Source organism: Panthera leo, chromosome B4, assembly GCF_018350215.1.
Source record: "Panthera leo isolate Ple1 chromosome B4, P.leo_Ple1_pat1.1, whole genome shotgun sequence".
Lineage (NCBI taxonomy): Eukaryota > Metazoa > Chordata > Mammalia > Carnivora > Felidae > Panthera > Panthera leo.
In genome coordinates, this window is record NC_056685.1 from 12,989,520 (window position 1) to 13,016,894 (window position 27,375).

A 27,375-nucleotide genomic window follows, 5' to 3' on the forward strand; every position below is an offset into this window, starting at 1 on the left:
CCATCTTCATAACTTCTTTAAAAATCTAAAATGGTTTCCCTCTTCAGTTAAATAAATAAACTATCTCTTTGTATATAGTTTCATTTTCTGTTTTGATTTTTTGAGGTAAATTTGGTTTTTGCCGCATTGAAATGAAATTACTCTAGCAGCCTGTCTAAAATAATTAGGTTCTCTATAATTCTATTATACTCATTTGCCATATATTATGTTTTCAGGTGTACTTAAAATTATTTATGCATGCTCTATTTTATTTCAATGGTCTACATATCTCCTTCTAATCCAATGTTACGCTGGCTCAGTTTGTTTTTTGAAACAGTCTGTTTTGCAAGATGGTTATTATTCCTTCGTTAACACTTTAATATTATTGTCTTCTTTCCAAGTATTCTGTAGAATCAATTATTTTGAATTCTGTATAATGCCAATGACCTCACTGGTATCTTAACTGAAGTTGTGTTAAAACTGCAAATTAAACCAGAAACAATTTCCACTTACATTTATTGTTCCTACCCAGGAGTAGGACAGATTTTCTATATATTCAAGCCTTTTTCCACCATTAAAATTTTGTAGTTTTCTTTCTTTTTTTTTTTTTTTTTTTGGATTGGTGCTATACGCCCTTACACAAAGTTTAATTAACATATAATTCAATGTTGTGGCTGTCATAAATTAAAAGGCTTTTGACTATTATATTTTTAGCTAGATAATAAAGGCATTTGAGAAGGGGATTGATTTGTGTTATTCTATCTTTTGACCAGCAGTTTTTCTCCACTGTTCTATTATCTCTAATAGCTTCTGGTTGATTATTTTAGCTCTTCTAGGTGTATAATCATAGTTTCCTAATGGAGTTCCCTTTAAAGCTCATTTCTTTTTTGTACTTTATTACATGGACAAGACAATATAAATCTCTACAAAATACTCCTTGTGACAGCCACTCCATCCTTCCTGCTGCTGATGATGACAAGAAATTCACACCACATCTGGTCAGTCAGCACAACCTGCTGACTCTACCTTCAAGATACTTCCAGAATCCCACTGCTTCTCAACATCTCTGCTCCACCATCCTCTCTCACATGGATTGTTATTACAGTGGCCTCCTAATCACAACCCCAAAGAGCAGCCAGAGTGATCTCAGAACTTAGGTTAGAAATTCTAACACCTCTGCTCAAAACTCTCCCAGGGCCCAGTATTTCTCACAAAGCCCTGTATGGTCTGTCCCTTCTACCCATCTAACCTACTCTGCTCATTAACTTTTCCCCAGCTATAGTAGACTCTACTATTCATTAAATATATCGGATATGCTTCTGCCTCAGGGCCTTTGCACTTGCTGCTGTGGATACCTAGAAATCTCTTCCCTGGGTATTTGCACCTCTCACCCCCTCATATCCTCCAGGTGTTTGCTTAAATTTCAGATCCTGAGGGAGGCCTCTCCTGACTCCCTCATTTAAAAACATATCCTCCTCTCCTGTGCTCCCTAACCTTTTCCTGCTTTATTTATCTCCATTGTACTTTTCACCACCTGACATTACCTATGTGTGCTGATTTTTCGTCTCCCTACCCATATCCTTCCCACTCCACCCTGCTTAGCACCAAACTAAAATATAAGATTCACAGTGCAAAGATTCCTATATGTTTTACCCATTACTGTATCCCCAGTATTAGGAAGGAGATGCTCAATAAAAAAAAATTGTACTGAATGAAAGCACACCTATGTTTTGCATCAATTTGAAGATAAATCACTCTGAAAATATCTAAATTCAGTATGATTTTTACCTATGATAATAAGTGGAAGTTTTTTTTAAATCACAGTTTGGATGAATAATTTTATTCCTTTGTTTTCAGAGCTTTGATTAGGAATCGGTACTGAATTTTACTAAAGCTTCATCAGACAGGTGTAATTTTATATAGCATGCCATCCCACACAGGGTTAATGCATTTTGGTAAATATTTCTCCTTTGAAGGATTAAATGAAATTAATCTCTAGGGATATTCCTAAAAATAACGAATATATTGTTCAACTGAACTCACTGCCTTTTCATGGATGCAGACCAATGGTTCATCCACCAGAGAGCAAAGAGGAAATTCTAATGATTCAGCCAGCATGAAAAATAACCAAGATGAGGACAAAGTGCTTTGCTGACATATTTCAAATTGACCCCTGTGAATACGTCTTATTGTCTGTGTACGTAACATTGATTAATGAATGTGTCTGGGTTACTTGATGGGAGTTGCAGTTATCAACAACTAGTTTTATGCAGTTTAGTTCAGTCATATTACATAGCCCATGAGTTATCATTTCGTTTAACCTCCTTGATTACCTGACTCTTTTGTCAACATCTGGCAGTTTCCTTATTCCCCACTATTTCCCACAAATAGCCCCGCAAGTAAGAAGCAGAATGTAACTTCCAATTCTAACATATGTATCTGTAATGACAGCACAGAGAAGTGTTCAACTATTTTAATGAATAAATTACATTAAACTTTGTCTTTCACTGGTAAAAATCTGGCATTCACTGCAGAATAAAATACTATAGAACTCAGAATACTTAGAAATATTTTTGAGCTGTTTTTATACTTGCAAATATTAAAAAATTCAGTGAAATCTTAACCTGGTTAGAAATTCAAATATTGTATCAATTTTAGGTAGTTTTGGTTCATTCCATGTCCATTCAATCTCTCACTATACAAGATTAATATGGTGGCCATAATTTGTTTCAGGTAAAAGCAGTGTTCCTGACATGGGACACAGAAATAAATTTCTTTATCATCTTTCAAATATGCAATGGAAATTTGCCATTTAAAAGAGTACTCTACCCAGCAAAGGAAACTATCAACAAAACAAAAAGGCAACTCACAGAATGGGAAAAGATATTTGTAAATGATGTATCTGGTAAGGGGGTAATATCTAAAATATGTTAAAAAAAAAAACAAACCCTCAACACCAAATAAAACCAAGTAGTCCAACTGAAAATGGGCAGAAGACCTGAATAGATGTTTCTCCAAAGAAGAAATGCATATGGCCAACAGACACATGAAAAGATGTTCAACATCCCTCCTCATCAGGGAAATGCAAGTCAAAACTACAATCACCTTACAGCTGTCAAAATGGGTAAAATAAAAAACATAAAACATTAAGTGTTGGCAAGGATGTAACGAAAAAGCAGCTCTTGGGCAATGTTGATAGAAATGCAAACTGGTGCAGCCACTATGGAAAACAGTATGGAGGTTCCTCAGAAATTAAAAATAAAAGTACCATAAGACCCAGTAGTTTGATTACTGGGTATTAACCCAAAGAAAATGAAAATAGAAATTCAAAAATATACAAGCACCCTATATTTATTGCAGCATTGTTTACAATAGCCAAGATAGAGAAGCAACCCAAGGGTCCATCCATAGATCAATGGATAAAGAAAATGTACACACACACACACACACACACACACAAGACTATTACTCAGCCACAAAAAAGAATGAAATCTTGCCATTTGCAACAACATGGATGGACTTGGAGAGTATAATACTAAGCAAAATAAGTCAAAGAAACACAAATACCACGAGTTCACTCATATGTAGAATCTAAGAAACAAAATAAGTGAACAGATTAAAAACAAGACAAAAAAAAAAAAACAACAGACTCATAAGTACAGAGAACAAACTGGTGGTTGCCAGAGGGGAGGTCGGGGGGAGGTGTGTGAAATAGCTGAAGGGGATTAAGAGTACATTTATCTGTAGGAGCACTGAGTAATGTATAGAATTGTTGAATCGTTATATTGTTGTGCACCTAAAACCAAGATAACATTGATTTTAAGTAATTAATTAATTTTTAAAAAGTTCTATGCCTAACCAACACTATCTCAGCCATGTGAGCAAGGTTAATATCAACAGTGATAAGTCAGACTGATACAATGCACCCTTCATACCATGTGATGAAAATGACGCTTGAAATAAAGGGTCTTCCTCCCCAAAACCTATATAACTCAAGGCTACTCATGAGAAAAGCACTACACAAATCCCACACGAGGGACATTCTAAAGAACACCTGACCAGTGTTCCTCAAAACTGCTCAAGTCGGGGCACCTGGGTGGCTCAGTCGCTTCAGCGTCCAACTCTGGATTTTGGCTCAGGTTCTGAACCCAGGGTTGTGGGATCGAGCCCCACATCTGGCTCCACACTGAGCGTGGAGCCTGCTTGAGAGATTGTTCCTCTCTCCCTCTGCCCCTCTCCCCTGTTTGCATACTCTCCCTCTTTAAAACAAAACTGTTAAAGTCATTGAAAACAAGGGAAGTCTCCAAAAAAATTTTTTTCATAGCCAAAAGGAGCCTAAGACGTGACAATCAAATGTAATGTGGTTCCCTGAATGAGAGCCTGCAGCAGAAAAGGGTCATTAGGTAAAAATGGAGGGACTCTGAATGAAGTATGGATCTCAGTTAAAACTATGTATCAATATCGAAGCACCCGAGTGGCGTCCAACGTCAGCTCAGGTCATGATCTCGGGGTTTGTGAGTTCCAGCCCTGCATCGGGCTCTGTGCTGACAGCTCAGAGCCTGGAGCCTGCTTCGGATTCTGGGTCTTCTTCTCTCTCTGCCCCTCTCCAGCTTGTGCTCTCGTTCGCTCGCTCTCTCGCTCTGTCTCTCTCAAAAATAAACGTTAAAATTTTTTTTTTTTTTTTTTTTTTTTTTATTAAATTTTTTTTTTTTTCAACGTTTTTTTATTTATTTTTGGGACAGAGAGAGACAGAGCATGAACGGGGGAGGGGCAGAGAGAGAGGGAGACACAGAATCGGAAACAGGCTCCAGGCTCCGAGCCATCAGCCCAGAGCCTGACGCGGGGCTCGAACTCACGGACCGCGAGATCGTGACCTGGCTGAAGTCGGACGCTTAACCGACTGCGCCACCCAGGCGCCCCAAAATTTTTAAAAAAAGAAAACTATGTATCAATATTGACTTTGGCAACTGCACTATACTAATGTAAGACATTAATAATACAGGTAAACTGCATGTGGGACAGTAAGAGAATTCTCTGCACTATCTTCTCCATTTGTCTGTAAATCTAAAACTTTCCTAAAAATAAGAGGTTCATTTTTTTAAATCTTTTTTAAATTTTTATTTATTTTTGAGACAGAGAGACAGAGCATGAATGGGGGAGGGTCAGAGAGAGACAGAGACACAGAATCTGAAACAGACTCCAGGCTCTGAGCTGTCAGCGAAGAGCCCAACACCGGGCTTGAACTCATGGACCGTGAGATCATGACCTGAACCAAAGTCGGACACTTAACCGACTGAGCCACCCCGGTGCCCCTACAGGCTTGTAATTTTATTTTATTTATTTATTTATTTATTTTAAGATTTTTTTTTAATCTTTATTTATTTTTGAGAGAGACAGAGACAGAGCATGAGCAGGGGAGGGGCAGAGAGAGAAGGAGACACAGAATCCGAAGCAGGCTCCAGGCTCTGAGCTGTCAGCAAAGAGCCCAATGCGGGGCTTGAACTCACGGACCGTGAGATCATGACCTGAGCTGAAGTCGGAAGCTCAACCGGCTAAGCCACCCAGGCTCCCCTAAAAGGTTTATTTTAAAAAAGAGATTTGTGAACATGGCTAAAATATAGGCAAATATATTAATTATTATTGTGATGTGTTTTCATAATTGATGCTGAAAAGAGTTCCAAACCTGTCTGTAAAAATTCAAATTCAAGTAAGATATTTTACAGATACGTGGTAATGTGGATTGAGGTATTCTTTTCCTCCTGTATTCTGTGAAAATATTTAAGTAATCTTTGGCTTGAATCACTTAGACGATGATCTTCCTACTCCACGTTGGCTATATTTGTGAAAGGAGCCTCCCTTCATAAAAATCCAAACAAAGAAGATAGCAACACTGGTTCTCACTGGTAAGTGGGATGGTAAATAAATAACAGATATGTATCCCACTTAAAAAAAAAAAACAGAATGAAAAATATTTTTTCACAAGTGAGGATCTCTTTGTAAGATATATGACCGGGAACAGGTGTCAGCCAGGCTAGTAATAACCGCAAAGGTCACAGAGCTCTGGCCCTAAGCGCACAGTTGCAAACAGGGCATCAGCCAGCAGGAAAAATCCCTGCGACTTGACAACAAATGATCAATCCATCACCTTCCCGTGGGAACTAACAGGGCTGGGCCCTATCGGGTCAACAAGGTGAGAACAGAACCACAGCAGGCACTTGGCACTCTGTCCCTTCTCCCTGAGCTAATGTCAAGACAGAAAAGTCAAGCCAAGAGCTGCAAGCAGAGACAATTTTGAGTTTATAAAGTGAGCGTTACTACGAAGTTAAGACAAACCCTAACCTGCAATTCTCTGTGTCTGTATCTTTCAGGATCGACTTCTGATTTTCCACAGGAGAACTGAAACCAAACATTCCCCAGCAACGTGTTTTAACATAAAAGAGGGAGCAAAGGGGGTTTGGGAATGAGTCTCGGGAGTTATTTCCAAAGGTCTAGCTTCCATGACCATGAGCAAACCACCACTGACTTGTTCTTTAAATGTTTTCATATTTTGAATATTCACCGATGTAAAAAGACAGCAACATTACATTTTCATAGGAATATACTAAATATGATATTTCTATGAAAGTTCTCAGGAAGAAGTTTACTTAAGAATAATGAAAATATTGGGGCGCCTGGGTGGCTCAGTCAGTTAAGCATCCGACTCTTGATTTCGGCTCATGTCACGATCTCACAGCTTTTGAGTTCAAGCCCCACATCAGGCTCTGTGCTGACAGTGTGGAGCCTGCTTGGGATTCGCTCTCTCCCTCTGTCTCTGCCCCTCCACTCCCCGCTCTCTAGGTCTCTCTCAAAATAAATAAACACTTACAAGTGTTTAAAAAAGAAGACTGAAAATCTTAGGGGGGGAACTAGTTAATAAATTACTGTGTGCAATATAGGGAAATTTTCTATTGCAGAATATTTTTTTAAACAAAACCATTCAAGTAATACAGAAATTAACCGAAAAATATAAATAATCCAAGGGGAAAGAGTACAAAGCAGCTCTCCTCCTTTTCTCCTAAAGTGTCACAGTGTCTTAGGAAATGGTTACCTTTATGTGTATTACTTCTGTGTATTCTCACTTGCTTTTCCCCACGTTAAGTCCTGTCTTGGTGATTTCTCCCATGGCTGCATATGGGCAGGTCCAGTATTAATATAGAATTTAAATACTGTGTTTCTGGTTGAGAAGTAGTGAAACCAGCTGCTGAGCACCTCCTCTCGGTTGTTCACAAGAAGGGGCTCAGGGACCTTGAACCTGCTCCAAGGCCAGAACAAAAGACAGCTGAGGAGACAACAGGAAGGCGATGGAAGTAGGTTCACACCCTACTTTTGCGAGAAGAAGAGCTTTAAGAGAATGAATTAAACAATGTCCAGTAAATGCCCCCTTCCTCCGTTAGGTTTCCCAAATGGAAACATGCATGCAACCTAATTAGACCCTTAAAAAATGCAGAGAATGTCCAACATGAAATCATTAACTACCAGATGCCCAAAAGGTCAGTATCTAGATAGTAAATATCAGACCCCTATAGCCAATTATGGTGAAACGATCTTCACCATGCAGTTAGGTTAAATATTAACGGTCCTATACACCATTTGTTCACACAGAATGAGAGAAAATACATCAATGTTGAGAGCTCCACTTTAGTTACCAGAATTTTGTCCATTTAGTTAGCTGTTGGGGGTAGGTGTTGAGGATGTGAATAGAATGTGATGAAGACGGATGAATTTTTTTTTTAACGTTTTTATTTATTTTTGAGACAGAGAGACAGAGCATGAGCAGGGGAGGGGCAGAGAGAGAGGGAGACACAGAATCTGAAACAGGCTCCAGGCTCTGAGCTGTCAGCACAGAGCCTGACGCGGGGCTCGAACTCACAGACCGTGAGATCATGACCTGAGCCGAAGTCAGACGCTTAACCGACAAGCCACCCAGGCGCCCCTGGATGAATTTTTTATAGTATCTATCCACCTCTCTCATTTTCCATCAAAGTGACCAGGTTAAGTCTCATTATGTCCCAATTATCTGCTCATCAGGGCCCTATACGGTCACTCCCAGGTTCACACACTTTCTAAAGAAGAGGAGCGTTTCTTTTAGCAAAGAGACAGGACTGCCAAGTCTCCAAAATCTGTTCCAAGAATTTCATTTACATACTGGGTCGTGCAACTTCTTCTTCCTGGGAACACCGCAGCCCCTCTGCCTGGGGAGAGGAGCGGAGAGGTCTGGGCAAGGGGCATCTGTCAGTCAGGTGGGGTCCTGGCTCACTGCCCGGGGAGGAGTCCCTTGTCACAGCTTTGAACAGGAGGCAGGAGCCAGGACCGCTGAGTCATCAATCCTGGTGGTACTGGGGTCATTTAAACAGCATTCTTTTTGCTGCTGCAGTAACCAGTGCTGAGCTGCAGACCCCTTCTTATTCCCACGGTCCAAATGCAACTCCTTAACCCAAACATAAAAAGAAATACTGGCCTGAAGGCCCAGAACTACTGATGGCCTGGTGGACTTTTGGCAAGGGGCTTCTAAGGAATAATATAACTGATTTTTCTTTTTTGATTCACCCCTTTTTGTTGGTATGGATTCCTGTAGTGACAGGGAAGTTCTAAGGGCACATACAGTGGGCAGAAATAAAAGGGACTGAAGTGTCTTTAATGGGATTAGAACCAATGACCTGAAATGAAAGCTATCTGTAAGGCTGCATGACTTCCCCAGGGTCTTAGGTGGTCAGCGCACTGACATTTTAGGATGAGGACAAGTTTAAGAGGCAGGGGCAGCAAGAAGGAACCCTCGCACGGAATTCACAAAAGTTCTGAAAGGAAGAGACGGGGCCCCTAGAGCAAAAGGGAAGCAGTGGGTCAAGCTGAGAACTCAACATGTCCGACTGCCTAATGACACCTCTGTGCCTGGACTCAGAGGCCCAGAAAACACAGCGAGGTCGCACAAAACTCCATCCAAGAAGGCCAGCTTTCAAATGTCAAGGCGCGTGTTCACAAGTTTATATTCCATTTGTGACTGTAAAATCAATCCTAAGCCAAGTCTGCTGAGCACACTGTGTCCCCTGAGCTCTGGTGTCCCTCTGACCCTTCGATACTCCATCGTTGGCCATAACCCTCCACAGGCGATCCCTCCACAGGACCCCTGAGGATGTTCTCTCCCTGGGCACTCCTCACTCCTTCCCTGACCGCCCTCCATCACAACTGCATTTATATCCTCTTGAAGCACATGTGTTCTTTTGCCATAGTTATTTGTTATCAGGCCTATGGAGCCCACCAAGCTGTTTATCTTTAGCAGAACCAAGGCTTCTGCATCGTTTGCTCCCCGGCCGTTCCCTGAAGACGTTCATACTCAACAAAGGCTTGCAAAATTTATAAACACATGAAAAACTGGGCAACACGAAATTCAGAAGAATCGCCTCTAAGAGAATTTCAATCTCTGTGATGCCTGAGTGTAATGAAAAAGAACTTTTTGAACCTAGAATTCTTCTCCTAGGGGGCCTCATCAACTTCTGCAGACATGCATAAATTTATAAGCATCCTTTGAAAGGTACTCGAGGGACACACACCCCAAAGGAACTTACGTTAGTTAGTCTTTGCTTCCTGGGACACAAAACATAAACGCAACTAATTTTCTCTCTTTTACACTAAAATTTGACATTTTATGATTCATAACCATAAGTCACAAAACAGTATTCTTTGTCTCCTCCCAATACAAACTTGAACTTTCAGCAATTCAAGAAATTTCTCAATTCTGTCTCCCGATTACCAGAATTATTACTAATTCCTTATGACAATAAGCTCTTCTTAGCTCAACTTTGCTTACTCTGCCATTGCGCCCTTTTGTACTCTCATGATTCTTGTGTCAATGTCGAGTCCTAACCTGTTACCATTAAGTTATTATAGATGGTGGTTTCAATTCCTTTTCTTCAAAAAACATATCAGAGAAAATTATTGCTATTCGTCTGAAGTTTAATAAATGCAAATTGGCATAATCAATGCAAAGAAAAGTTTTGTCTTCCATTTTCTTCTGCTGATTACATATAAATGGGTTCTTATTCATAATGAAGTTTTAACATATGGACATATTCTCTACTTAAGCACGGACATAACAGAGATGGACAGATTATAGACAAACAAATACACATGATTGGAAGAGAGGGTGCACATGTATTTAAATTTTTATAGAGTATATATATATTACTGTATATTGTATATATTATATTGCATATTGTATATATTAAATTGTATACTGTATGTTACATAAGGAAAAAATTCCAATCAAGCTTGGAAATGTTCTTACAAGTGGTGAGATAGGACTTAGGGATGAAAAAGAATAGAAGAACCACACATTTACTAGAGAGAGATTACCTAGTCAGAGAGAGAGAGATTGGGGAGGGTGGGGCATCTGGGTGGCTCAGTAGGCAAAGCATCTGACTTCGGCTCAGGTCATGATCTCATGCTTGTGAGTTCAAGCCCCACGTCGGGCTCTGTGCTGACAACTCAGAGCCTGGAGCCTGCTTCCAATTCTGTGCCCCTCTCTTGCTCTGCTCCTCCCCCGCTCGTGCTCTGTCTCTCTCTCACTCTCTCAATCAATAATAATAGTAATAATAATAAAAACATTAAAAAAAAAGGGTTGGGGAGGGAACTGTAATAAGCCCTGTAGTAAGATGACGAGTAATGACAAACAGGCACTAAGAGGGAAGTCAGAGAAAAACAGTGAGTAGTAGTCTTAATTATGCTGACTAAAATCATTAAAGTTCAGTGCCAGTGAATTAGTAGGAATCCATTTATTGTAGATATTATGTCACTCATTTTTCTAGCAGTTTCAAGAGAAATACAGTTTATATACAACGACGTACTCAATTATGAATATCGTTCATTTGCATACAGAGAAACCCCTGATAGCTTAGTAAATTATATTCATGACAATTAAATATGGAGAGGGAGGGAGGGAGGGAGGGAGAGAGAAAGAAAGGGTAAGGGTAGGGAGGAGATCCCATAGACATGCACTGGAGGTTTAGATACGTTCTGTCAGAAGATATAGAAAGAAATATTACAGGAAAGAGAAATGAACTATTTTTTATATTCTTTTGGTTTTGTACTGACAATTTCCCACAATAAAATAATGAATTTTCTCACCACTCCATCATTTAGGAACACAGTCCCAAGGTGTTTGAACCCTAGAAATCAAGATTTATCGTTTGGGAAGAGTTAACAAACTTGTTTATTTTTTTTTTTAATTTTGAAAAAAAAATTTTTTTTAATGTTCATTTATTTGTGAGAGACAGAGAGAGAGACAGAGCACAAGTGGGGGAGGGGCAGAGAGCAAGGAAGACACAAATCTGAAGCAAGCTTCAGGCTCCCAGCTGTCAGCACAGAGCCTGAAGCGGGGCTTAAATTCCCTAACTGTGAGATCATGACTTGAGCCAAAGTCACATGCCTAGCCAACTGAGACACCCAGGTGCCCCTATTTTTTTTAATTAAAAAAAAATGTTTATTTATTATTGAGAGAGTGGGCACAAGCAGGGGAGGGGCAGAGAGAGGGGCACAAAAGATCAGTAGCAGAAGCAGACTCTGCGTTGACAGCAATGAGCCCAATGCAGGGCTCGAACTCAGGAACCACAAGATCATGACCGACTGAGCCACTCAGACACCCTGCAGACTTGTTTTGTTTTTAAATGTAGGTTAAGGTACATTTAGAATGTAGGGTAAGGTTGCCTAGGTAATAGAGGGGACTTGTCCAGAAAGAAAAGAGCTCTAAAGACTGGAAGAGAGGGAACTGCCCCCAACTCAGTCTTGATTTCCCAAGAAAGGAAGGCGGGGAAGAGAAAGCACAAAAGACGTCACCTTGCGTAAGTGATGGGAATGTGCCCTGTGTCCCCAGGCAGCGCCCTGGAGACAGGGTGGCGGGGAGGCTGGACGTCAAAGCCACAGCATTACCAGCTGCAGCTACGGACAAGCCAGCGGTGGCTGGGGAGACCTCCGGGAGGAGCTCCCTGCAGCTCTCCCAGGGCCGCTGGCTGGAGACAAGGGCAGCAAAGGCACCGGGTAGCACACATAACCATGGCAACAATGGTGTCGCTATCAGGGTGCTTTGGTCACAAGCCACAAAAGCAACGCTGGTGATTAAAAAAAGATAAAGGGTGCCTCACACAATCAAAGAGAAAACTGAAAAACCAGGTCTCTCGAAGGATAGAAATCAAGGCAGTTCGGGGTACGCAGATAACCAGCAACATCCATTCTCCATGGGACTCCGCTATTGGGACTCTTTCGTTCTACCTATTTTCTGTTCAGATGTTGAGTGTTTACCTCCCATTCAAACTCCCAGAACATGGAGCGTGATTGGCTCAGTGGGTTCAATGCCTATGCTCTTTGGCCAAGGAAAAGCAGGACAGTTCGTTGACAATCCCACCCATCTCTCTGATGGAGAGTCATTTCCCAAATAAACACAATAGACTATTTGCTAAAACAAGGCGGCATGCTGGCAAAACCACAGGTGTCCACTACGGATGGGGCCCTGTGATCCAAGGAAAAGGCCCCTTCCAGTTTTTGCCATAGTCACAGAGAGCCAGGATTTAAAAAAAAATATTAATAACATTTCTTTCTTTTTGAGTGATGGAGAGAGACAGAGCATGAGTGGGGGAGGGGCAGACAGAGAGGGAGACACAGAATCCGAAGCAGGCTCCAGGCTGTGAGCTGTCAGCACAGAGCCCTACGTGGGGCTCAAACCTACAAACTCCAAGATCATGACCCGAGCCGAAGCTGGATGTTTAACAGAATGAGCCACCGAGGCATCCCAGAGCCAGGATTTTTCTATGACCCACTGTCATATGGAGATCCTCCTAATGGCTGATGTTTGCTTTGTGACCTACTGTAATAACGGCATACTGAGCCAGTTTTCTCTTGATTTAGAAAAATAAAGCAATGAGACATTTCTCAGATCCAAGAGAGTGGGCTATATTCACTTCTACCATAGCTGCTGGTGACTTTCCATTTCTCCACCTCCACTTGGCACCCTTCACTGACACCCCAGAAAGCTAACCTATGTGGGCTGCATATGGATTCCCTTGCCTTCTGGTTTCTGGCTGCATTAGGTCAATGAGCGGTTAAAGGTTGCAAGGCAGGAAGAATGAGGTCAAGGTATGGCTCCCCAGTCCCTCCCTGCTCAGTGGCCATGGAGCGGCTGTGTCTCCAAATTGAAGGTCGCATCTCGGCACCAACCCCTCCCCTTACGACTGTTCTTCCCAGGATCTCAGATGGTTCCCTCCCCTTGTCCCTTCAGAGGCCAAAATAGCTCCAACTCACCCAAGGGGGCTTCACCATCTCTTGTGACCCCTGTACCACATACACTTTATAAAAAGGGGCGCCCGGGTGGCTCAGTCGGTTGAGCGTCAGACTCTTGATTTCAGCTCAGCTCACAACATCACGGTTCATGAGTTCATGCCCTGCACTGGGCTCCATGAGCTGACCGTGCAGAATCGGCTTGGGATTCTCTCTCTCTGCCTCTCTCTCTCACTGTCTCTGCCTCCCTCTCGCTTGCTCTCGCTCTCTCTCTCTTAAAAGAAATAAATAAACTTAAAAAAATTTGAATAAGATAAAAAGTCCCTTTAATTAACTCTCTACAATTTTTCCACTGGAATATTCCATCTATTTCCTGCAGGACCCTGATACAAACAGTAACCTCGATTCAGGTTGAGGAATCATGAAAGTAATAGCCAGTGTGACTCAGTCCATCATACCCTGTTGTCTGATGCAAGGGCCAGGGCCTCCTTCTCCCAAGATTAAATATGGTCTGAGCAGCTGCAGCAGCAAATTTATATCCCGCGGAGAGCTTAGAAAAGATCGGAGCAAGCTTTCGGTGAAGCACGTTGTTCTTCAGGACAGCATGGGGCCAAGAGTCACAAGAGCCCGAGAAAACCCACCTCTGTACCTCACACCAAAGCAACCCAAGTACAGGGTCAGCTTCTCTGCCATTTTCCCACCTGAAGAGCCGGGGAAAGATGGCAGCGGGGTCTGGGCCCTACCACCACCTTCTCCTGGTCCTCACCAGATCACACGGATGCCCATTGCCAGAGGCCATGCACACAGCATTGGCGGCAGCGGCTGTGCTGATAATCTTGGAAGGCGTGGGCCCCGATCGCCATACTGGGAGGGAGTGGCCAGACCACACACATGACGGATGTGTGAGTGCGTACCAGTGCCAATTAGCAGCATGTGTTGTTGATCCTATTTCACAAGCGCCCGACAGTCGGCTGCACCAGGGGAGCGGAACACGTATCGCCCATCAGAGGTACATGTAGAGGCAGAATGCCATGCGTGTGGTGCTATCCTTAGAGCTGCAGCCAGTCCCAGGAATAGAACCGGGAGAACAAAAGCGAGGGCAAAGAGAAGTGGTGCCCGGAGGTTCCGAGAGCCGCCGTCTGCCTCTAACCTGTTGGGAAGACAGACAAAGCGGCTGTCTGGTGGCTTCCCCTGTGGACGGGAAAATAGCTACTCTACATGCTCAGAGCTTTTGAAACCAGAGTACGAATGCCACCTTCACAAAGGGCATGAAAGAGTTAAATCTCAAAACCCAGGAATACCAGAGGGCGAGGAGTAAGAGGTAGGCAGGATTCAACCATACGCCAACCAAGAAACTCCAGAGAAGTGCTGAGATGCGGTCTCTCCCAATTGACCTGGGAGGTTTTCTCTTCCTGACACCAGCCGAGGCAGGCAAGAAGCGCCCTCCCCCCAGCAGATGCCACAAGCTGGCTCGCTCGACACTCAGTCCTGCTTCCTTTCGCGCCTTCCTGCATCACAGAGACTCAAATGTCAAAAACTGCATTTCTCAGACCCTCCCGCATCCAGGTAAAGGAGGTCTGCACCCTCAACGTATCTTTTTAGAGGACACAATTTAATCCACGTCGGTCCTTTTTCCTTTTTAAGGGAGGATTACGGTCCACTCCAAAGCCTTACTGGAATGGCTGTGTAGTCTGTGGCCGCTGAGTTAATTGAGTTGAAAAACATTTCAACTTTCACTCAGTAGAATGTGTCCAGCGTCTCAATTTATCCTTTTGTTGCCTTTGAAACAACTCAGACGTTCCCAAGCCCCTATGGTATGCAAGAACTCTACACTCAAAACTAAAAACTACAATACTGAGAGAATATAAAGAAAAATGAATCAGGGAGCATGCTATGTTCTTGAACTATAGGATGTGATATTATAAACATAATTTTTTCCCCTAATGAGTCTATAGATTTAATGCAATTCCAAACAAAAGCCCAGAATTTTCTTTTCTGTTTCAGAATCTGACAAGCTGATCCTAAAATTATTAATGTAAATACAAAAGGCCAAAAAGAGCAAAAGCCATCTTGAAGAAGGTAGATAAAGCTTCACAACTTCCACCCCTGGACATTAAGACCTATTTAAAGCTATGGTAATGAAGATAACATAAGAATAGAAGAAATCCAAGAATAGAAAAACCAACCAATGGGGCAGAAGGTCGAGACAGAGCCTTATATAGACAGCCCCATGAAAACATTCTCATGACCTGGAACAGGCAAAGATTTCTTAAATAAGACACAAAAGAAACTGAAACTAAAGGAAGAATTGATAAATTGGACTGTAGTAAAATTAAGAAATTCTGCTCATCAAATTTACTGTCTAGAGAGTAAAAAGACAGAACACCTGGGTGGCTCAGGTGGTTAAGCATCTGACTTTGGTTCAGGTCATGATCTCACAGTTCACGGGTTCGAGTCCCGTGTCTGGCTCTGTGCTGACAGCTCAGAGCCTGGAGCCTGCTTCGGATTCTGTGTCTCCCTCTCTCTCTGACCCTCTCTCGCTCGCACTCTCTCTCTCTCAACAATAAACATTTTAAAAATTTTTGTAAAGGGGCGCCTGGGTGGCTCAGTCGGTTAAGTGTCCGACTTCGGCTCAGGTCATGATCTCACGGTCCGTGAGTTCAAGCCCCGCGTCGGGCTCTGTGCTGACAGCTCAGAGCCTGGAGCCTGTTTCAGATTCTGTGTCTCCCTCTCTCTGACCCTCCCCCATTCATGCTCTGTCTCTCTCTGTCTCAAAAATAAATAAACATTAAAAAAAATTTTTTTTTAAATGTTTTTGTAAAGAGGTAAAAGACAATTCACAGAGAGAAGTTATTTCCCATACATGTCTGTGTCAAATGATTCATTCCAGAACATATAAAGGATTCTTACTAATCAGTAAGAAAACGACAGATAAGGAGCACCTGGGTGGCTCAGTTGGTTGAGCATCCAATTCTTTTGGCTTAGGTCGTGACCTTGTGGTTTGTGACATCAAGCCCTGCATTGGGCTCTGGCTGGTGGTGCAGAGCCTGAATGGGATTCTCTGTCTCTCTCTGTCTCTGTCTCTCAATCTCTCTCTTTCTGAAAAATAAATAAAAAAGAAAAAGATGACCTTGTAGAAAAGCTGGCAAAGACTAGATACCAATGCTTCACAAAAGAGAAATTCCAAATGGCTAGAAATGTACTGAAAGTGTTCACTATCACTAGATGTCCAGGAAATGCAAATGAAAGCTACATTGTGATGTCATTACACACCCACCAAAATGGCTAAACCAAGAAAAACGGGCAATATTAAAAAGTGACAACAACTCTGAGCAAGTGAATCCCTTGCACCCTGCTGAAGACGATGTAAATTCAAACAGCCATGTGGAAAACCATTTCAGAGTATCTACTAAGTTGAACACACAACAAACACTCCTGGGAGGCTAGTAATAACTCTAGACCTTGATCTAGGTGTCGACTTCAGGACAATTCATGAGCTGAATAACTTTGCTACGTGTACTTTCCTTTACAAATATTCCCTCCGAAAAGTTTTTTTTTTTCCCCTCAATAGCCCTCTCGGATGCTGCCAAGCAAAAGCCCCTAAACTTGAAGGACCTAACTGGATGGTCACGAGGACTTCAGAGCCTAGAGACATTATCCCAGGTGTCCCAATTTGGGTGTCCCAAGAAGCAGATCCTGTGTCAGGGATATTTAGCAAGTGGGCCCAGGGAACACTGATAAAGGAATAGGGAAGTGAGACAGAGAAGGGAAGGAAGGCTATAAAGGACCCAGTATCAAACAAGTTCTCACTAAGATCAACCAAAGCTCGTTCCAGAGAATACTCAAGAGAGACAGTGAGGGGCAAGAGAGCCAGCGTTTTCTCACCAACTCCCATTTGTCATGGGTTCAGAGATACCCACCCCCCCCCCAGCCCAGTAATTCTTGGACATTTCTGCCTTGGCCTGAAAGGAGGCTGAGTGTGTGCCCAAGACCAGGAAGAAGTTCAGACAGAACGTGTAGGCAGCCTTTGCTGTATGAAGGAATGCCAAGGGATATGGGGGCTTCACTAGGAGTGTCTGCTCAGTCTAGCATTTACATCATTCAGATCCACTCAAACCACAAGTTAAGTTGCCGGTGTCCTTAAGATGGTGGCCACCTACAATTAAAAACAACAAAAGAGGGTTTCGACGTGAGGGTCAGCAGGACAAGAGGCAACATCATCGCAGTTGGTGTCAAAGCAAATTAATTTTCATCTTCTCCCTGTTCCACCACCTGTTCTAGATTCCTCTCATCCTTGGGCAGCATTTCAGCTGCTCGAGTCTGCTTGCGTGGGGAGGTGGGGGAAGCCCCGGCCTTCATTCCTACAGGGATCTGAGCCCCTGGGCACAGTGCCTTTGTCAGGCTGTGCTTGTCACAATTGTCTGTTTATAGTAATCACCAATTATGAGGCACCGAGAGATACCTGGTGAACCCCCTGGGTTCCAGACACACCCTTCCCTGCCCCCTTATGTCAGAACAACCCTATCTCCTCTTGATAATCAGGGTCAAGGTCACTCGTACAGTAACTCCTTTGCCTGCGGGACAATTGGCAGGAGGAGACCCAAATGACCAGGAGGGAGCCATACCTTTAGTTTTAGTGGTAGCCTTTCCAGGCGTGCTCTAGAAGAATCTCCTTACCCTCAAAAGAGCCTGAAGTTGTGGGACTAGGAAGGAAATTCCCCAGTAGGTCACGGAGATTGACAGAGAGGGGCTAATTCTACATCCAGTCCTGATTCTATCTTCCAAGGACAGAGCATCATATAATAACCATTGGTTCAAAGTACTTATTACATCTTGAAAGAAATCTCCCCAAACCCGCAGGGTGCGATCTCCAGGCTGGTACCTTAGCTGCCACTTCAAAGGACCACACCAAAATTCGGGTTGGCAGTCTCTGGCAGATTCAGGACAGTAGGACCAGTGGATCCTGGGTCACTTCCTTTGCAATAAAATCGGTCCTTCATTCTAAGGTTACTCGAGATCCCAAGACAGTTCACCAGACACGGAGGAAGCCCTTGGAGAAATGTAATGTGTGAGGCACCACAGGCAGAAAAGGCAAACACATATCTAGAATATATGTCCACAGCAACCCAGAAGAAGTGATGACTGTATTGTAGAAAAATATATCTGTGTTATAAAGGATAAAAAAAAAGGCTGTGGAAATGTTCTAGATGCAACAGACTAAAGAGGCATGACAATAAACACAACACTTGATCGTAGACAGGATCCTATATTGGAAGGGGCATGAACTATAAAGGCCAATATTGGGATAATTGAGAAAACTGGAATACAGATGGTAGGATAGATGTGAAGATTGTATCAATGTCAAATCTACTGAGATCAACTGTACAGTTTTGTGGAGACGATTTTTATTCTTAGCAAACACATACTCAAGTATTTAAGGGTCCATTGCAGTGACATAAACAGCCTATTCTCAGATGATTCAGGAAAAAATAATATTATGAACACAGAGAGGAGGGGAGGGGCAGAGAGAGGCACAGACAAAGCAAGTGCCAACCAATAGGTGAATCAGAGTCCAGAACATACGGGTGTTTTCTGGACTTTTTTTTTTTTTTTTGCATCTACTGTGTAAGTTCAAAATTATTACCAACTCAGAGATGGGTTAAGCCCTACTTGAGTTTAGGAAACAGACCGTCACAGAGAACTTTCTCCACTCCATGTCTGGGGAATACAAGTGTGACAAAGTTCTGGCCACCGTCCTTCAGGAGCCTCTCAGTCTAGCGCAGAGGGAGAAACAGCCCCCGATTCGGGAGAGTTTGTCTCAGCGAAGCTTGCATTCATCTAGGACCGAAATTTCTCCCTCATTCATAGCAACGGACATTACCCCTCTCCCGTCTTATCAGCTCCTTCTTACTGGCCTGACCTCCTCTTGAATCGTCCCTCTCACAACTTACTACGCGTGGCCACCTTTCCACACCCGACTAATTGGATTTGTCTTTATTGCGGTCATTACCAAGAGGTCCCTGGAAACCGAATAAATCAACACGTTCTGATTTGCAACTTCCACCCGCAACTTACAGCAGTGTTTTACAAACCAACTCTGAAATTCATGCCCCTGTCAGGCCTCCAAGAACGAAGCCTTTCTCTCCATGGGTTCGCAGCAAGTGACGTGACTGGGCGTGAAACCTGAAACAGGCACTTGTCCGAAAGGATTGTTTGCTTTAAAATGGGGTTCGCCACAGTCAGGTCGTGGGCGCTGAGCTTCCCTCTAGAAGTTAAGTTGTAACTCAGTTTGCAAACAGCATGTTTACTCTACCAGGAGAGTAGCCTTTTCCTCCAGCAGAGGTGAGCCTCAGGACTGGCCTCCCCACCTGTAGGCTGGGTTCAAAGCCATCTGGAGCTCACAGGGGCTCATCACTGCCAGCGAAGCCTGAACTCTGCAGACTCCATCGTCCTCTGTTGCATTTTCTTTTTCATTTTTTTTAAATGTTTTATTATTTATTTTTGAGAGAGAGAGAGAGAGAGACAGAGCATGAGCAGGGGCGGGGCAGAGAAAGAGGGAGACACAGAACTTGAAATAGGCTCCAGGCTCTGAGCTGTCGGCACAGAGCCCGATGGGGGCTCCAACTCAGGAACGGCGAGACCGTGACCTGAACCGAAGTCTGTTGCTTCACTGACTGAGCCGCCCAGGTGCCCCTGTTGCATTTTCTTAAAGAAATAACGTTCACTAGCATCCCCATCTGGTACAACACATCGTGACTCTCTCCTACTGTCCAAATGTTTTGTCCTCCAGCTTGCAGATGCGGACTGGGGGACTGCCCAGCCTCCATAATCATGAGAGCGAGCTCCCATAAGATGTGTCTCTGCACAAATCTCTATATATTGTCCCGGTTCTTTCTCTGGAGAGCCCGAATGACCCAGGCAGCCCCAAGTATTGCGCGTCGGAGGCTCTGCTTTCGGCAACGGCTGGGTCTCTGCTGCTCTTTTGTCGGGACCCACCCAGGCTGTGACGGACCACAAGCATGGCGGCACAACAGCAGTCCCCACCACAGTGACTGTCACAGAGCTGCAGCTCCTGGTTCCACGACGACGATTACTACTATTGCTACTACCACTACTGTTACTACCGTTGCTACTGTTGCTACTGTTACTGCTGTTGCTTGTGTTGCTTGTGTTACTACTGTTACTAGTGTTACTACTGCTACTATTACTACTGTTACTACCATTGCTAGTGTTATTACTGTTACTGCTGTTACTGCTGTTGCTTGTGTTACTACTGTTGCTAGTGTTACTACTGCTACTATTACTACTGTTACTACCATTGCTAGTGTTACTACTGTTACTGCTGTTGCTTGTGTTGCTTGTGTTACTACTGTTACTAGTGTTACTACTGTTGCTAGTATTACTACTGCTACTATTACTACTATCACTACCATTGCTACTGTTACTACTGTTACTGCTATTGCTAGTGTTACTGCTGTTACTGCTGTTACTGCTGTTGCTTGTGTTACTACTGTTGCTAGTGTTACTACTGCTACTATTACTACTGTTACTACCATTGCTAGTGTTATTACTATTACTGCTGTTGCTTGTGTTGCTTGTGTTACTACTGTTACTAGTGTTACTACTGCTACTATTACTACTGTTACTACCATTGCTAGTGTTACTACTGTTACTGCTGTTGCTAGTGTTACTATTGTTACTGCTGTTACTTGTGTTACTACTGTTGCTAGTGTTACTACTGCTACTATTACTACTATCACTACCATTGCTACTGTTACTACTGTTACTGCTATTGCTAGTGTTACTGCTGTTACTGCTGTTACTACTGTTGCTCGTGCTACTACTGTTACTACCATTACTCGTGTTGCTAGTGTTACTACTGTTACTACTGCTATTACTACTGTTACTGCTATTACTACTATTGCTACTGTTACTATTACTGTTGTTACTGCTATTGCTACTGTTACTACCATTGCTACTGTTATTGCTGTTACTGCTGTTGTTAGTGTTACTACTGTTACTACTGTTACTGATGTTACTACTATTGCTTGTGTTACTACTGTCACTACTGTTACCGCTGTTGCTGTTACTGCTGTTACTACTGTTGCTTGTGTTACTGTTACTACTGTTGCTAGTGTTACTACTGCTACTATTACTACTGTTACTACCATTGCTGCTGTTGCTGTTACTGCTGTTACTACTGTTGCTTGTGTTGCTACTGTTACTACTATTACTAGTGTTGGTAGTGTTACTAGTGTTACTACTGTTGCCAGTGTTACTACCGCTACTATTACTACTGTTACTACCATTGCTGCTGTTACTACTACTGTTACTACTACTGTTACTACTATTGCTACTATTGCTACTGTTACTATTACTGCTGTTACTACTATGGCTGGAGAGCTGCCATATCCCAGACAATGTCCGAGCACTCTGCAAACACATCCATTCAAATTCTATGCTATCAACCCACGTTCCCCAACATTTTCATTTCATTTCAGGGCAGGACCCCTCTGCACACCTTCAAAATAACTGAGGGCCCCAGAGAGCTTTTGTTTATGTGGAGTTTCCATAATAGAACTGAAAACAGAGAAATTTTTTTAAATGGCTACTGAGTTTCCATAATATTTTCCATAGTAGAACTTCAAACTAAGACCGGTTTTTTAAAAATAGCTACTTATTAATTTATTTAAAATAATGAAAATTTTCTATTATCCCAATGACTCTATTTTTCAATGCAAATATATTTCAGTGAGAACAGTGGTACAGCTTTACATTTTTTACAAAGCCTCTTAAATGTCTGCCTTAAAAGGAGACAGCTAAATTCTCCTATCCACTTCTGCATTCTGGCAGTTGCCATACCACACATCATGTAGCTTTTCTGGAAAACTTCACCATATACTCATGGGAGAAAGATACTGAAAAAGGCAAATATGTCCTAGTATCACTGTAAAGAATAGTTTTCTATAGGGGCACCTGGGTGGCTCAGTCCAGTTAAGCGTCTGACTTCAGCTCAGGTCGTGATCTCACAGTTTGTGAGTCCGAGCCCCGCGTCGGGCTCCGTGCTGACAGCTCGGAGGCTGGAGCCTGCTTCGGATTCTGTGTCTCCCTGTTTCTCTGCCCCTACCCTGCTTGCGCTCTGTCTCTCTCTCTCTCTCTCAAAAATTAACAAGTCTTAAAAAAAAAAAAAAAAAAAGAATAGTTTTTCCAGAGGACGTATACTAAAAATTCTTGGATTGTTGCCAAGACTCACCAGCTAATTAGTGTAACATGACTTCTACATAGTAATGCTAGTTATTATCATTATGTCTGTTTTCTAGATAAAGAAACTGAGACAGAGAGGTTGAACAGTTTGCTAAGGGTCATAATGATAGAAAGTAGGTCATAATGCAAGTATCAAACTAATTTCGTCAGAATTTGAATCCAAGCCTTAACTCCAGGGCGTTCTAGGTGTTTTCCATCCCTGCTCTTTTCCCCCACCATCAGATGCCAATGTGAAGGCAAGAGAATGGAGCTGAGGGAGGATGTTCTTCAAAAGAAGGACCCCGGAGAAGGGTGAATTGCTAGCACCTTATCTAATGTAACTAAGTGACAAATGGATTAATATGAGTCTGAAGACGTGCTTCCCCACAAAGGCTGGTATCACACATCAATCTTAGGAAGCTCAAACTAGAAGATCTTTGATGTAACACCACCCCCTGATGAAACAGATGAGTCAGCGGAAACCCATGGAAACTGCTGCTTACGTCAGATTTCCCCAAGCATGGCTTCCAAATGAGATACTTAAAATAAGTTACGCATGCTCTCTACTTATTTTCTTCTCCTTCAACCCCTGGTAGTTGCCCAAGGAGCGACCAAGAGCCCCACTGAGCCTGCAGGGCCGGGAGAGCATCACACAAGGGAAACCTTCGCCTCTCTGGCAGCCATGGGTGGCTTCTCCTGTCCTCACGGTACGTTCTCCCCTTCAGTCTTCATCACTCTCTCTCCTGGTCTCCCTTGCTGATCTTTCCTTTCTAGTCCTCTTCGTGGAAACCCATGGAATTTCAACCATATGTCTGATGACCCCAAGTCTCCATCTGTAGTCTCAAATGCCCCATGAGCTTTGGACACGTGACTGCAGAATACCTGCACATTTTTCCTCCGTTCTTCCACACACCTACTTGTGACCAAAACACGTCTCTCATTAAACACTCAGTTATCAAGGGGTAAAGAATTTTACCTTTTCAACAGCTTTCAAATCTGGCCAGAGGGCCGGATGATCTTCTAATTCAAGACTTCCTCACTCACATGAACCATCACAGTAGACTTCTAACCGGCCCCTTGCCTCCAATCACGTCCTTATTTAACGAGGTCCTTGTGAAGGAACAGGCACAGGCTCAGGGAACAAAAGCCTACACCCTTGTCCTCTTTCACGTCACATCCATTGTGGTCTAGTCTAAGCCCTTTTTGGCCTGAGGTAGTAGAGGAAACTGGTTATGTGGATGGGTTTTAAAGACAAATCCCCGTTCTGGTCACTGACTGTAGAAACCATAGAAAGCTAACACACCAGTACTTTGGTTTCCTCTGTTATAAAACCGAAGAGTAACTCCTAACTCACAAGGTGACTTCCAGAATTAAATCTAGAAACGGTACATTATAGAGCACATAGTTAAGTACTCAAAAAAAGGCCATCATTATTACTGGCTACTTAAAACCCTGCAAGAGCAGGCCATCCCAACAGAAAGTACCTGGAGCTCCCTGGGATGGCATTCAAGGCCTGCCCCACCTGTGTCCTCAGCCTCGTCACTGTCTGCGTCTGCCACAGTCACAGTCCCCATCCGACCCTATGGCTCTTGTAATGAATCTCTCTTCTTAGAATGCTCAGCTCACCTTTCCCGTGTGTGTTCTCTCTCCCCAGTGCCCTGGGTGCTCTTCCTGTGTGGCACTGACCCTGAAGGCCCAGGCTCAAACACAGTGGAAAGATCACACGTGTCTACATTGTCTGCTTGGTAAAGGGCTGCTGCCCCACCAAGTACCCCCTCCTCGCCGCCCCAAGCTCCCTCTCCCCACGACGCTCCTTAGCTGGAGAGTGGTGAAGGAGGGGACCGCCCTCGTGACAATTCTTGCACACAGGCGACCAGATGTCCTCAGGACTCCAGGTACGACCCCCTAAGGTCCCTGTAACCACACTGCAGGAAGGGGTTTAATCCATCTGCAAACCCAGCCCTGAGGCCGTCCTGGTGCCTCAGCAGCACTGGTCAAAACCTGAGCTCTGTGGACTGCCCACGCTCTCCTCCTCCGTGTAGGGAGCTGGGAGTTGGCTCCTGGAGCCCAGGGCAGACTAGGAAAGGGGGCCTGCAGGTGTCCGGAGGTCACATGGGGCGGCTCATCGCTCCGGCTCCTCCCCTCCCTTCCTGAAGGGGGAGGACCCTTCCGGCAGGACTGACAGCTGCTTCCCGTCAACTGAGCCCTCAGGAGGTGGCACCCACACAGCCAGGCCACCGAGCTGAACAGGCCGAGCCCCTCGAGCCCCTCGTCATCAGTCATAAATAGAAATAAAAGCCATCATCTGGTGCCGAGCACTCTCGGTCTCATCCGATCTACATAATGCCGCCTCCAGGCCGGTCGGCACAGTCCGTTTTAATGCAGCTCAGTCCACTATTTTAGGGACAGATGGAGGTATCTGCTGTTTTCAGATTAGTCTCCAGTGCCGTTCTGAAGTCATCAAATCTTTCCCTGCCCAAACTCCTACACCTTAGTGTTGAAATATTTCCTGTTTTACCACGTCCAGGAAACAGCCGGTGTCCTCTGAACAGAATCCGTTTCCAGTCAGTGGTCTGCCCTCCAGCCTGGCTGGTCAGCTCTGCTCCTTCCTCCTTCTATGAAACGCTGCCGGAGCCCCTGGCCAATGGTGGAGGCCCCCACGGCTGGCCGGTTTTGGTGTTCACGACTGCTGTTCCCCGTGGGCACCCTGCAGGTGCCGGGGGGAATACGCAGGGACGGTGTCATAGACAGGCGGACTGCTACTTGCCAGGCTTCGGCTACAGCACCGCGGAGAGGAAAGGGCTTTGGTGCCAGACAGACCAGAGTTCAAATCCTAGGCCTGTTGTTGACCACCTGTGTGACCTCAGGCGATCTACGCAATCCTCTCTGAATTCCAGTTTCCGTTTCAGCAAAAACTGACCTAACTCTACCCATCTCACAGCCTTTTTGGTATAAAGATGAAATGAGATGCTCTCTATATAAAGTGCCCGGCACATAATAGGCCTTAGATAAATCTCCCTTTCCAGGAGTCCTTCCCTTCAACTACAGTGGCATTAACTGGTATCATTAACATATGACTGAAAGGGTCAGACTCTTACTCAAACTGAGTCTCTTGGTGCATGCTGCTTAGTTAATCGGTGATGTAGATGAGGCCTAGACACCAACCGCCTCCTAAAACATAAGAATTCGTGCCCATGCAAACTCTCCCCCTCCCTCTTACTATAGGGTGACCTAGCTCCTCCACTATAGTTGGAAACCTTCACATCCACCAGAAAGATTCTGCTTGAGGTCTGCCACATATGGTTGCACAGGCTGTCCACTGCACAATTAAGGAAGGGCATTCATACAAAAAACTATGTGAATAGTATCTCTGGGTGAATAGTACCTCTGGAATTTTGATCCATGGATCCCCAGAATTTTCCAAGAGGAGAGGGATACACCTTCTCTTCTTAGGTAGAGCCAACAAGAGGGAGAGATACTTCACACTGGCAGCCAGGTGTGATGCTGCAGAGAGCTGACTCACACGCTGGCCTCCAAAAACAAAGTAGAGATTGAGTGGCTTCAGATAGCTACTCAGCTAGGCAAGGGCCACATTGTAACTACCCAGTTAGTGAACAACTATGAAAACTCTACTCTGAGGGACTGTGATAGACTGTTGCAACCTCCCTGTCCCCCTGCCTTTAGGCACCTGCTCTGTGTGAACCCCAATGAGCTCAGCACAGCCCAGCCTGGACCAGAATCACCCGACTCGCTGAGCGTGAGTTGCCCGCCTGCAAAGTGATGAACTCAATAAGCAGTTATTGTTTTAAGTCAACAAGCTTTAGGGTAGCTTGTTAGGCAGCAAAAGCTGAGACAGGTACATGGTGGGTTCTGCAGAGGACCTCCTGGGACAAATGAGAGAAAGAAGAAATTCCAGAGCCCGTAATCCAGCTGGGGAGTTAAGATCTGTGCAGGTCAAGAGGCACACTGGATTACAGCCGAGAGTCAAACGAGGGTGCAGCTCTCAGCGAAGGGGAAACTTGAATTGTCCTCAAGATTCGCCACTTTGTCAACCCAGCCGACATTGCCCGTGTGTTTTACAGGGTCAGGCACTGCCCTGAGGTGGTGTGGAGCCCTGTCCTGCCACCACATCTTCTAGGTCAGGGCAGCGCTGTCACCCCCGTTTGCAGATGAGGTTAAGCAACGCCCAAATTCGCACAGGAGGAAAGTGCAGAGTCAGAGTTTAACCCCAGGCAGCCTCACTCCAGGACCCAAAGTCTGCATCCATAGTTGCCCTAAATTCAAGGGCAAGGCACGCAAAATCCCACATGAACCTTCCAAGGCCATTCTGGTAGCCTGCCTGTCAGCTGTGAGACACGTGCATCCAGGAGCCGCCCTGTCATCACATAACGAATACTTTAAACTCATCTCACTCTTCCTGCCGATGAGAGTAAATGCCAAATCCCCTTTTGAGGCACCAATTCTGGGGGCGGCAGGTAAGGAGAGGCACCGGATGGGAGCCCAGTGTCTGGAGGTGACAGTAGCCAGGTGGTGGGAGGGGGGGGGGGGTGGGAACAATGCTTCCATCATCCGAGGATGGGGAAAAGATAGGCAGTAGCATTAACATAAGAGGTAAGAGGCAAGTGCTTTGACGCTGGCCTGTTGGCCTTCAGGGCAAACAAGGAAAAGGAAATCATACCAAAGTCTTTCCCTCACAAATCTCTGCACAACTAGCAAAATCGTTTCACATGTGTTATCTTTAATCTGGGGACAAAACTAGATCTGATTTCTGCTTCTGTCTGTGCTCTGCGGCAAATACAATTTTACTTCTCCATACCTATAAATAGAGAAGGTAAACATAATTCACTCACA

The 27,375-nt window shown here is 44.1% G+C and overlaps 2 protein-coding genes across 2 annotated transcripts; one reads left to right on the forward strand and one right to left on the reverse strand.

The window, feature by feature from the left end:
- Positions 1 to 14,226: 14,226 nt before the first annotated feature.
- On the reverse strand, positions 14,227 to 22,240 carry LOC122224375 (dentin sialophosphoprotein-like). Its single transcript, XM_042946135.1, has 2 exons — positions 19,982 to 22,240; positions 14,227 to 14,431 (listed from the first exon to the last, which is right to left on the reverse strand). Exons 1-2 carry the CDS (start codon positions 21,724 to 21,726, stop codon positions 14,227 to 14,229), a joined length of 1,950 nt encoding a protein of 649 aa, XP_042802069.1. The 5' UTR covers positions 21,727 to 22,240.
- Positions 22,241 to 22,982: 742 nt separating this feature from the next.
- Positions 22,983 to 27,028, forward strand: LOC122224385. The gene is made up of 4 exons (XM_042946157.1): positions 22,983 to 23,027; positions 23,121 to 23,231; positions 24,137 to 24,419; positions 25,052 to 27,028. Exons 1-4 carry the CDS (start codon positions 22,983 to 22,985, stop codon positions 25,441 to 25,443), a joined length of 831 nt encoding a protein of 276 aa, XP_042802091.1. The 3' UTR covers positions 25,444 to 27,028.
- The last annotated feature ends 347 nt before the right edge of the window (positions 27,029 to 27,375 follow it).

Coding starts and splice junctions, on each gene's coding strand:
- LOC122224385 (XM_042946157.1), top strand. CDS start 22,983: ATGAAACAGATGAGTCAGCGGAAACCCATGGAAACTGCTGCTTAC. Junction 23,028..23,120: donor CCATGGAAACTGCTGCTTAC/GTCAGATTTCCC, acceptor AACCCCTGGTAG/TTGCCCAAGGAGCGACCAAG. Junction 24,420..25,051: donor AGATGTCCTCAGGACTCCAG/GTACGACCCCCT, acceptor TACCACGTCCAG/GAAACAGCCGGTGTCCTCTG.
- LOC122224375 (XM_042946135.1), bottom strand. CDS start 21,726: ATGTGTTTGCAGAGTGCTCGGACATTGTCTGGGATATGGCAGCTCTCC. Junction 14,432..19,981: donor CGTTATTTCTTTAAGAAAAT/GCAACAGGGGCA, acceptor TCTTCCCAACAG/GTTAGAGGCAGACGGCGGCT.